This window comes from Panthera onca, chromosome B3, assembly GCF_046562875.1.
Source record: "Panthera onca isolate mPanOnc1 chromosome B3, mPanOnc1 haplotype 2, whole genome shotgun sequence".
Classification (NCBI taxonomy): domain Eukaryota; kingdom Metazoa; phylum Chordata; class Mammalia; order Carnivora; family Felidae; genus Panthera; species Panthera onca.
The window spans coordinates 118,350,713-118,363,169 of NC_138344.1; the positions used below are offsets into that span (position 1 = coordinate 118,350,713).

The window sequence follows — 12,457 nt, forward strand, 5'->3', positions numbered from 1 at the left end:
CAGGGGAGGGGCAGAGAGAGAGGGAGACACAGAATGTGAAACGGGCTCCAGGCTCTGAGCTGTCAGCACAGAGCCTGACGCGGGGCTCGAACTCACGGACTGTGAGATCATGACCTGAGCCGAAGTCGGACGCCCAACCGACTGAGCCACCCAGGCGCCCCAATAATTCTTTTAATATACTGTTGAATTCAATTTGCTAGTATCTTGTTGAGAACTTTTGCATCCATGTTCATCAGGAATATAGGCCTGTAATTCTCCTTTTTAGTGGCGTCTTTGTCAGGTTTGGGAATCAAGGTAATGCTGGCTTCATGGAAGGAGTCTGGAAGCTTTTCTTCCATTTCTATCTTTTTGAACAGCTTGAGAAGAATAGGTATTAACTCTGCTTTATTTTTTTAATTTATTATTTTTTAAAAATGTTTATTTATTTAAAAAAAAATTTTTTTTTTAACGTTTATTTATTTTTGAGACAGAGAGAGACAGAGCATGAACGGGGGAGGGTCAGAGAGAGAGGGAGACACAGAATCCGAAACAGGCTCCAGGCTCTGAGCTGTCAGCACAGAGCCCGACGCGGGGCTCGAACTCACGGACCGCGAGATCATGACCTGAGCCGAAGTCAGCCGCTTAACAGACTGAGCCACCCAGGCGCCCCATTGTTTATTTATTTTTGAGACAGAGACAGAGCATGCGCAGGGAGAGGCAGAGAGAGAGGGAGACACAGAATTGGAAGCAGGGTCCAGGCTCTGAGCTGTCAGCACAGAGCCCAACGTGGGGCTCGAATTCACGAACCACAAGATCATGACCTGAGCTGAAGTTGGACGCTTAACCAACCGAGCCGTCCAGGCACACCTTAACCTGCTTTAAATGTCTGGTAGAATTCCCCTGAGAAGCCCTCTGGCCCAGGACTCTTATGTGTTGGGAGATTTTTGATAATTTTTTCACTGGTTATGGGTCTGTTCAAATTTTCTATTTCTTCTCCTTTGAGTTTGGTGGTGTGTGGGTGTGTAAGAATTTGTCCCTTTCTTCCAGATTGCCCAGTTTGTTGGCATGTAATTTTTTATAGTATTCTCTAATAATTATTTGTATTTCTGTGGTGTTGATTGTGATCTCTCCTCTTTCATTCCTGATCTTATTCTATTTGGGTCCTCTCTTCTTTTTCAGAAGTCTGGCTAGGGGTTTATCAATTTTGTTTATTCTTTCAAAGAACCAGCTCTTAGATTCATTGATCTGTTCTACCGCTTTTTGGATTCTATATTTATTTCTGCTCTAATCTTTATTATTTCTCTTTTTCGGCTGGCTTTGGGCTTTCTTTGCTGTTGTCTTTCTAGCTTCTTAGGTGTGAGGTTAGGTTACGTACTTGGGACCTTTCTTGCTTCTTGAGATAGGCCTGAATTACAATGTATTTTTCTTTTAGAACTGCCATTGCTGCATCCCAAAGGGTTTGGACTATCATGTTTTCATTTCCATTTGCTTCCATATATTTTTTAATTTCTTCTTTAACTTCCCAGTTGATGCGTTCATTCTTTAGTAGGATGTTCTTAAATTTTTTTTTTTAATGTTTATTCATTTTTTGATAGAGACAGAATGTGAGTGGGGGAGGGGCAGAGAGAGAGTGAGACACAGAATCCGAAGCCAGCTCCAGGCTCCGAACTGACAGCACAGAGCCTGACGCGGGGCTGGAACTCATGGACTGTGAGATCATGACCAGAGCTGAAGTCGGACACTCAACTAATTGAGCCACCCAGGTGCCCCTAGTAGGATGTTCTTTAAACCTTTATGTATTTGGGGACTTTCCAGATTTTTTTTCTTGTGGTTGATTTCAAGTTTCATAGCATTGTGATCTGAAAATATGCATGGTATGATCTCAATTCTTTTATATTTGTTGAGGGCTGTTTTGTGACCCAGTATGTGATCTATTTTGGAGAATGTTACATGTGCACTTGAGAAGAATGTGTATTCTGGTGCTTTAGGATGAAAAGTTCTGAATACATCTGTTAAGTCCATCTGGTCCAGTGTGTCATTCAGAGCTGTTGTTTCCTTACTGATTTCTGCCTAGATTATCTGAGTGGAGTATTAAAGTCCCCTATAATTACAGTATTATTATCTGTACATGTGTTTATGTTTGTGATTAATTGATTTATATTTTGGGTGCTTCCACATTGAGGGCATGAACATTTATAATTGTTAGCTCTTCTTGATGGATGGATCCTTTAATTATGCTATAATGCCCTTCTTTGTCTCTTGTTACACCTTTGTTTTAAAATCTAGTTTGTCTGGGAGCACCTGGGTGGCTCAGTTGGTTAAGCGTCCGACTTTGGCTCATGTCATGATCTCACAGTTCGTGGGTTTGAGCCTCACATCAGGCTCAGTGATGACAGCTCAGAGCCTGGAGCCTGTTTCAGATTCTGTGTCTCCCTCTCTCTCTGCCTCTCCCCCACTTGCACTCTGTCTCTGTCTCAAAAATAAATACACATTAAAAAATTTTTTTTTAAATCTAGTTTGTCTGATATAAGTGTGGCTACTCCAGCTTTCTTTTGACCTCCAGTAGCATGATAGATGGTTCTCCATCCCCTCACTTTCAATCTGAAGGTGTCCTCAAGTCTAAAATGAGTTTCTTATAGGCAGCATATAGATGGATCTTGTTTTTCTATCTGTTCTGATACCCTATGTCTTTTGATTGGGGCATTTAGTCCATTTACATTCAGAGTTATTATTGAAAGATATAGATTTAGTGCCATTGTGTTCTTTGTAGGTTTCATGTTTGTGGTGACATCTGTGGTCCTTTATAGTCTTTGCTGCTTTTTACTCAGAGTCCCCCTTAGGATCTCCTGCAGGGCTAGCTTAGTGGTCATGAACTGCTTTCTTTTTGTTTGTCTGGAAAAGCCTTTATCTCTCTGTCTGTTCTGAGTGACAGCCTTGCTGGATAAAGGATTCTTGGCTGCATATTTTTCCTATTCAGCACAGTGAATATTTCCTGCCACTCCCTTCTGGCCTGCCAAGTTTCAGTGGACAGGTCTACTACACTTATGTGTCTACCCTTGTAGTTTGAGATCTGTTTGTCCCTGGCTGTTTTCAGAATTCTCTCTTTATCTTTGTATTTTGCCAGTTTCACTATGATATGTCGTGATGCTGATTTTGATTTTTTTTTTTTTTTTTTTTTTGAAGGGAGTTCTCTGTGCCTCTTGGACTTGGATATCTGTTTCCTTCCCCAGGTTAGGGGAGTTGTCAGCTATAATTTGTTCAGATAAACCTTCTGCCCCTTTCTCTCTATCTTCTTCTGGAACTCCTGTGATATGGATATTATTTCATTCCATTGAATCACTTAGGACTCGAATTCTCCCCTTATGGTCTAGTAATTTTCTTTCTGTCTTTTTTTTCAGCTTCACCATTTTCCATAATTTTATCTTCCATTTCACCTATTCTCTCCTCTGCTTCTTCCATCCTTGCTGTCACTGCATCTAGTTTATTTTGCATCTCATTTATAGCATTTCTTTATTCATCAAGACTATTTCTTAGGTCTTTGATCTCTGTAGCAATAGATTCTCTGCTGTCTTCTGTGCTCTTTTCAAGCCCAGTTATTAGTCCTATGAGTGTTATTCTGAATTCTTGTTCAGATATATTATTTATATCTGTTTTGAGAAATTCTCTGGCTATCATTTCTTCCTGGAATTTCTTTTGAGGAGAATTCTTCCATTTCATCATTATGACAAGGTTTCTGCCTTTTATGTGTTTTAATAGCTTTTGTTATGTGTCCCACACCTGTGAGTGCTATATTAAAAAGGGGTCGTACACTGTCCAGGGCCTGGCACTTCAGGAACTGTCTGGAGTGTGTTGTGTGTACTCTGTTGTTGAGTATTTGGCTGCTCTATCCCACTGCTCATAGTGGTGGATTGTTTGGACCTTCCACCAGGTGTGCTTTGATGCGTTTGTTGAAGTAACCTTGGAAAAGAGGAAAGTGGGGGAGGGAGGGAGGGAACCTTATTCCATACAAAGAGAGAAATGGAAGGGGTGAAAAAAAAACAGGCAGAGAATCAAAGAAACTGTAAGGCTTAATCCAGAGAGAGAGAGAGAGAGGAAAATAAAGAAGAGAGAAAGAAAAAAAGAAAGAAAAAAAGATTATATATATATACATATATATATATATGTGTGTGTGTGTATATATATATATATATATATATATATATATATATATGAAGATCGATCAGAAATCAAATCAGAAACTGTGAGCCTGATTTCAAAAGGGGAAGAAAAAAAAAGAAGAGGGTAGAAAGAAAAAGAAGGAAAAAGAGAAGGAAAGAAAAGAAAACAATAACAGACTGACATACAAAACCACAGTCCAGTTGTCTGTTGGGGCCTGGAACAGGTGGCTGTGCTGGTCTGCAGGAGAGGCCGTCTGGTTTGGTCAGTGTCAGTTCCACTTTGGTAGATAAGCAGTTGCCAGGCACGGAGGGGCAGGGTTTGGTGTAAGCCAGTGGCCTCCACTGCAGGCTGCTCTCCTGTTCCCTGAAGCCCCACTGTGTTGGTGATGGGGAGAAAAACGGCGACACCCCGGTCTGTCCTCCCCAGACCGGGTGTCTCAAACCACACTGTTCAGGAGCCCTCACAGAATAGCGCCGTGGGCGGCTTGTCCTGTTCCACAGTCTCCCATGCCTCCTGGGTGCTCGGCTGGCATTCAGAACCCACTGTTTTAAAGGGTCCCGCTTCATGCAGACCTGGTTCTGAGGTAGCACCACTCCGCTCAGCCGACACAGGGCCTCTGGCTGGCAGGTGCCTGCAGGATCTTTTGTCCTTGGGGGGGCAATAAACCCTCTTCCCACAGTACTCGAGGGAAGGGACTGTTCTCTCCCAGTGCTCCCTGAGGTCGCTACTGTGCCCCAGGGCTGGGCTCCCCTTTCCCCCCAGACTTGTGCACACAGGGACATGTCCAGGCCAGTGCCTGGAAAGTCATGTACCCCTGAAAACTCTGATCTTCACTTCTAAGGCCGTTTGCAAAGTAGAAACGGCAAAGTAGAAACTCCTTTATTTCTTGTTCCCCATTCATGCTCTCGAGAGGTTTTTCTTTTGTCCAAACACAATACTATGCTTCCTTCGCCTCTCTTTCTCTTCCTTTTGTCTCTCCACAGAAGGGGTCTCCTCCCCTCCATGCCTATGCTGCCCACCATTTTATCTTTCTCAATTCACAAACACACACCTCTGTCCCACCAAGCTGTCTCTGTCCATCTGTAGAGATTTTTCTGTTATTCTGCACTCTGTATTCTGTTCTAAGTGTTCTGACCTCAGGACAGCTGTGTTTGAGGCATGAGGGAAATCCCAGTCCCCCTACTTCTCTGCCATCTTAACTCCAACCTGAAATTTTTATTGTTTTGATTACAAACACATTTAACATTTTTTAAAAATTTATTTTGTGAGACAGTGACAGCGTGAGTGGGGGAGGGGTGGAGAGAGGGAGAGAGAGAGAATCCCAAGGAAGCTCTGTGCTGTCGGCACAGAGCCAGCCCTGCATGGGGCTCGAAGTCACGAAACCATGAGATCATGATCTGAGCTGAAACCAAGAGTCTGATGTTTAACCGACTGAGCCACCCAGGTGCCTGTACACGTGCATTTTAAATCATGAAATATATTAATTTAATATTGCTTTTTACCCACTAACATATAATGAAATGATTTTATTCAGTATTTAAATGGATTTGTAAGATAAATATCTTTGTTGTTATTAAAGCCACTTTGAGAGTCCTGTAGCAGTTTTTTAGAGCACATCTTCACTTCCATCTAAGTTGACTGAAATACAGAAATATTTACATTTTGTATATGATGCAGTATATCAGGGGTTAGTAAAGGGCCAAATAACCAACTGTTGTGTAAATAAAGTTTTGTTGGAACACAGGCATACATTCAAATTGTCTATGGCTGCTACAGTGGCAAAGTTAAGTAGTTGTGACAGAGACCATATGGTCCTCAAAGCCGAAGATATTTAGTGTCTAGCCCTTTACAGAAAAAATTTATTGAACCATGCTATATATGATACTGTCACTGGAAATGTTATCCCAAATGTAGAGGCCTTTCTCACATAACTGTGGGATCTTTAAAATGTTTACAGTGTTATCTGACATGCTCAGTATGAGGTGTTGAATTTCCTTGTCTTTCTCTTTTTTAGTGGGGGGAACCGTTCATCAGAGGATCTCTATCCAAAACTAAAATAAATAGATACATAAATAAATACATAAATAAATAAATATCCAAAACTATCATTGGCTGAGATCCTTTTAAGCTTATCCGTCTTCTGCAAACAGTGCTTTAGTGTTTTTAAGGGAGTGGTTTTGTGAGGACTCAAATACAAGGCAACTCACTATTTTCTGAGCAATTTTTAAATTTCATGATTATATCAGTGTTCTCATTGTGTCTATAACATTGAATGCACAAAGCCCCAAATGTCACTGGTTTAAATTTCTATATTAGCATGGGATTTCTACAGACCTTTCATTAGACATTAATTGCCTGGAGCTCTGGAGTTGGTGGGAAATTTCCTGTTGCAGGAAATCTTAAAAATTTACCTACGTGCAGGTATTTTTCAATTAAATTAAAAAACTGTGGGACAACATTAAGAAAGAAAAAGTTAATATTAACTAGCAAAAGCCATCTTAGTTGAAGTGTAGAGCAAAGGGAATGTAGGACAGGAAGAGAATAAGATTAATAGACGGGATGGAAACTGATCAGTTGTCAGGTTCCAGGGAGTATGATGGGTACAACATTTATTATCCCTATTCTTGGCTTTTGAGAGGGAAATTTGGAAATATAAATCTTATTCCCGAGGTATGTATAGTAGAAAAATAAACTCCATATGCTTGAAGAAAATGAAAGAAAAGGAGTACCACCTGTGAATCTGGGATTTATATAAATTTTTAATTAACTGATTTTCTTTAAATTTAAGGGAGGAACCTCCCTACGTGCTCCTTTCCCCTCCTCCTTTTATTCTATTGAACAAAAAACTTCAGTAGATGTTACCTCTAGCTTTTTAAAATGTGTTTAGAAATTTTAAAATCAGCTGAGTTCTTGCATTCTTAAATTCTTGCATTCTTTAGTTTTATAACTAAAAAGAGGTAGCACAGGAAATTGGAAGGTTATTCTAATTCTCTACAATGATAGAAACAGCCAAATTGACCTCAGAAGATAGAAATCTAAGAATGATCATTTACAAAAGAAACCACAACCTTAAGTCCACAACTAAGCCAGAATGGCTGCTCCTCCTAAAATAAATACAAGCTTTGTAATACCTAGAACTTGAAGTCATCTTTAGCACCCCACTCTGGGTATTGATGTATCTGCTACCCTGCCAATTTGTGTAATACGAAATAGGTTTAACTCTCCTATTTTGATACGAAACCATGTGGACATTTGCCAGAGAGGCCTAGTCTTGTGAAACAAAGCGTGATGGCTTTTGATAATTCTCTGGATTAAAGGGTTAGGAACAAATTGCTCACTCACTTCTGTTGTTAAATGGATATATAGAGAGCTAAGGAAGCTGAAGATAGATATCTGCCTGCTGATCATTAGGAGTAAAATATAGGAGCTTTATGGTTTGAACCAAAGTACCTCAACAGGTTCCTTCTCTAGATTACAAATATGTGACTCTGTTACAGGAGAGAATGTCCACCTTGGTTCTGGAGATGGGCAGCCCAAAGATTCTGGGCCCCTTCCTCAAGTGGAAAAGAAACTCAAATGTACAGTTGAAGGCTGTGACCGGACATTTGTGTGGCCAGCTCACTTCAAGTACCATCTCAAAACTCATCGGTGAGCATATCTGAGGTTCCATGCTTAGAGGTCAAGAACGGTGATGCTTCTGGAGGAGCTTGTCCCTCAATTGACAAAGGAAAGCAGGGGCTCCAGTTTACTTGTGATTAAGATGTCTTTTGTTCTTTAATAGAAAGATTGCATTGTCTCATTTACCTCATTCTTTACAGATATTTAGTAAGACATTTGGCACCTAAATGTGCCAAAACATAAAACATAATTTTTTGGGAAACTTAAAAAAGAAAAGTAAGTGTGGGCCCTACTCTCAAACCTGTGAAAATCAGCATTCAACAAGTACGGTGTGGGCGCCTGGCTGGCTTAGTAGGTAGAGCACGCAGCTCTTGATCTTGGGGTTGTAAGTTTAAGACCCACATCGGGCGTAAGATTACTTTAAAAAAAAAAAAAAAAGGGGAAGGCAGTCCTGGGCATCTGTAGTTTTAGCAGACATCAGGTGATTCTGACATACCTAGGTTTGGGAGTTACTGTCTGCTTTGAGAGGCAACAGGATCTGTGACTTGCCCTTTCTAGCAAAGAGCATTTTCAGGTATTGGTGCTTATGTGATTTGTTTTCGTTGGTTTGTTTTTGTTTTGTTTTGTTGTTGCAGAAATGACCGCTCTTTCATCTGTCCGGCGGAAGGTTGTGGGAAAAGCTTTTATGTGTTGCAGAGGCTGAAGGTGCATATGAGGACTCATAATGGGGAGAAGCCCTTTATGTGCCCCGAGTCTAGCTGTGGTAAGCAGTTCACTACAGCTGGAAATCTGAAGAACCACTTGCGCATCCATACAGGTGTGTGCAACCCCAACATTCCTGCAGGCAATCTCCCACTTGGCTCAGGGTTTGCTTGCCTATCCTTAGAAAGGCTCTGAGGTGGAAATAGAAATGAAGGTCTAGGGTTGTTGCTAGAACTCGAAAAGTGGAATTTCTTTTTTTCACATGCTTCGTGGCACTTTTCAATTAATTCAGTCACATTGATTGAATTTTCACCTGTGTGTGAGGAATGGACAGTGTTAATTTCTGCCTCTAGGAGCTTAAAGTGTAGGAAGGCATATAAGACCTTCTCTGATAACAATGATATGATGAGATATGGACAAAATTAGTATTGCTAAATTTCTTCAAATATTACTTGGTTGTAATTTTGGTCAGTAATATTTATTGAATTATACAAACCATACAGAGCCTCTTCTAGCCACCAAATGGGGTAAGCTGGGGGGAAATACAAAAGCTAATTTTAACCCCTGACTTTGAGGAGTTTGCTTTCTCGTTAAAGCCTCACAACATGAGAAGCAAAATGGAAGAGTGACTTGATTTGGGTCCAATGGCATGTTAATACCAAAGGACCACGATAAAAATACCTTGACTCTCATTCTGAGAGTTTAAGGGCGACTTTCCAAGCCTAAAATGTGCTAAGTCTCTTGTCAGAGTTTAATCACTGAACCAAGACTGATCTCTGAGGATGTGTAACTGTTCTTCCCCCTCTCTTGCCACTTTCTTTGTCTCTTCTTTATTCTTGCATTGCTAAAACAATAGCAAATACAATTAAAGGGCATTAAAAAGTGAAACTTGTTCCAGGTATGTCCCTATGATTCCTGCTAGAGTGCCATTACCACTGGATATGTTTTAGGGCAGAATAGCTGTGTTCTCAGCTCTTTCTTGAGAGAGTAAACTATACTTGCTCCAAGAAGCAGTTTGAATAAAAGAACAAGAAAAACATCTAGCTGAATAGATTAGGGAAGAAGTAGATAGAGTTCACCGTACTTGATTTTTGAATTCATTAACCCATTCATCTTCGTGCTGCTCCTTATGTTTGTAGATTTGATAAAACTGAACATCTTAAAATGCTTCCTTTTACTTTGGGGCATGACCTTATTTTCTCTCTTCATTCTAGCTCTTTCTAGCTCTCCCTTGTTAATCTCCTCTAATTGTTCATCATTTTCAGAATTTCATGTTTCTCCCATTTCACTCAGTGTGCTCTCTCGTTGTAGTCTCAGGGCTCAATGCGATCATTTCTCCCTGGATGCCTCACAGATCTGAGTTGCCATAATTAATATAATAATAAAAGTTAGCATTTATTGACACAATATGGGTCCGGCACATATACATTATCCCATTTAATTCTCAAGGATACTTTATGCATGAGATACTGTATTTGTTGATGAAGAAACGGGAGATTAGAGTTAAATAACTTGCCCAACATTACACAGCTAGGAAAAGGCAGGGTTGAGATTTGAATTCTGATCTGACTCCAGAGCTCTTACAAGGATTTTGATTTCAAATGCTGATAATTCACATTATCTCAAATGTCAAAACTGAGCCACAGTTTTGGTCTTTATTAGTAGTAACGATAGTAATTAAAGCTACCAATTTCAGTGGCTTACCATGAGGGCTGACTATGTGCCAGACACTATGCTGAAGATACTTAACTTGTAGTGTCTCAGTTCTCAAAATAATCTTTCGAGATTGTATTGTGTTAATTTTATAGAGAAAAAGCTGCTTCTCCGAGAGGTCAGCTATCTTCCCTGTACTAATAAGTGGTGGTGTCAAGATTTGAACTCAACATTAATGGACTCATGCTCTTCATCATTACGCAGCATTGCCTCTTGACCATCCTCTTCTCCTGTGTCTTTTCCTTTCAGCAAAAATCACCATCCTCTCAGTTTCCAAATGCGAAGGCCATCTCACCTAAGCCAGCTTGATGCAGTGATTCATGCCACTAGATTCTGATGAGTCTTGTTCTAAAGCTGTAATAACAAGTATATTATTCATTTATTTGGCAACTTTTGAGTGCCTAGCGTTTTGGGGTAGGTGTGAGTATATAAACATGTTTTCAGAAAAGTTATAGACCACTCACTGGAAAGTCACAAACATTAAACTGTGGTACAGTCTGAAAGAACAGTATAATCTAGAGCAGTGTTGTCCCCCCTTCCATGCCCAGCTCCCCTGTTGTCACCGTGTCAGCTTTAGTTGCCTCGTAGGGAAACTCGCTCTTCCTGGGTTTCTCCTTTACTCTCACACTGCTGCCACACTGACAACACTTCTGACACCAAATGTGTGAGGATTTTTCCCATACCAAACAATTCTCTGCAACACCAGCTGGGTGTCCTACAATTTAACTTAATTCTAACACTGTCTACCTGCAGATAGCATCAGATCCCACAGATCAAGGGCTCAGTCCCACAAGATTGTTCCCACACTGCTTCAGATGGCAGTTGCAAGTAGTAGGTTCCCACGTTGCTCACAACTTCTGTCTGACCAGGCTACAAATCAGAAGTTCCCATGATCCTCCTTTGGATTCAGTTATTTGTGAGAACATCTCATAGAACTCAGGGAAACACTTATTTACATCTACTAGTTTATTGTATAATAAAGGATATGCTAAAGGATACACGTGAATAGCCAGACAAAGAGATATATAGGGCGAGATCTGGAAAGGTCTGAAGTACAGGGATTTCTGCCCGCATGGAGTTGGAGTGTGCTACCCTTCTGGCGTGTAGTTGTGTTCACCAACCAGAAAGCTTCCGGACCCTGTACTTCGGGAATTTTATAGAGGCTTCTCCATGTGGGCATCATCAGTTATTAATTTCCATGTCCAGCCCCTCTTCCCTCTCTGGAGAGTAGGGGATGGGGCTGAAAATCCCAAGCTTCTAATTATGGCTTGGTCTTTCTGGAGAGCAGCCCTTATCTAGGAGCCCACCCAAGAGTTACCTCACTAGAATAAGAGACACTACTATCACCTAGGAAATTCCGAGGGATTTAGGAGCTCTGTGTCAGGAACCAGAGGCAGAGACCAATAGGTATACTTCTTATTTTACACTTGCTATTTTCTGAACTTGTCCTGGGCACTCTTGGTTTCAAGGCTGTGCTCACACTGTTCTTTGTGCCTGAAATTCCCTTCCTTCCTTGTCATCTTTTAAGATCAGCTTAAATTCAGCTTCTTTAAAAAAAAAAAAATTACCACAATTAGAATTCCTCTCTTTTCTAAATACTTACAGTACTTTTTTGTACAGAAACTTACATTAAAGTTATTTATGAATACATTTCTCTCTCTCATACTAGTCTGTGACCTTCAGATAAGAACTGCATCTCTGATTTTTTTTTTTCCACTTCTTATTTTGAAATAATTATAGACTCACGAGTAGTTGTGAAAATAGTACAAAGAGGGGTGCCTGGGTGGCTCAGTCGGTTAAGCGTCTGACTTCGACTCAGGTCATGATCTCACGGTTCATGGGTTCAAGCCTCACTTTGGGTTCTGTGCTCACCTCTCAGAGCCTGGAGCCTGCTTCGGATTCTGTGTGTGTGTGCGTGTGTGTGTCTCTCTCTCTCTGCTCCTACCCCACTCATGCTCTGTCTGTCTCTCTCTTTCTCAAAAATAAAGAAACATTAAAAAAATTAAACAAAAAAATAGTGCAAAGGGTTTTGTTGTGTGCTTCACCCAGTTTCCCCAAAATGTGACATCTTATGTAGCCACAGTACAATATCAAAACCAGAAAGTTAATAGTACTTTCAGTCTACAGACCTTAATTAGTTTTTACCATGCATCTTTGATTTTTAAAATAACGAAGTAATACTGTAAACAATGAAACTTCCAGAAAAGCACAAAGAAGAAAGCAAACCATCCATAATACCACTGTCAGGATATAACTACCTTTAGCATATTGTTACAGGTTTTTCTTT

General features: G+C 40.5%; 1 protein-coding gene across 5 annotated transcripts in view; it reads left to right on the forward strand.

Annotated features, from left to right (window-relative positions):
* The window catches only part of ZNF410 (zinc finger protein 410), a 49,963-nt gene that overhangs the window by 24,610 nt on the left and 12,896 nt on the right, over window positions 1-12,457 (forward strand). For all 5 annotated transcript variants that reach the window (XR_009606407.2, XM_060620223.3, XM_060620225.3 and 2 more), the window contains exons 6-7: window positions 7,635-7,785; window positions 8,391-8,572. Coding sequence is in view for 4 of the 5 variants with exons in the window: in XM_060620223.3 (XP_060476206.1) it covers window positions 7,635-7,785; window positions 8,391-8,572 (333 nt within the window). In the remaining variant the exon portion in view is untranslated. The remainder of the gene's footprint in view (window positions 1-7,634; window positions 7,786-8,390; window positions 8,573-12,457) is intronic.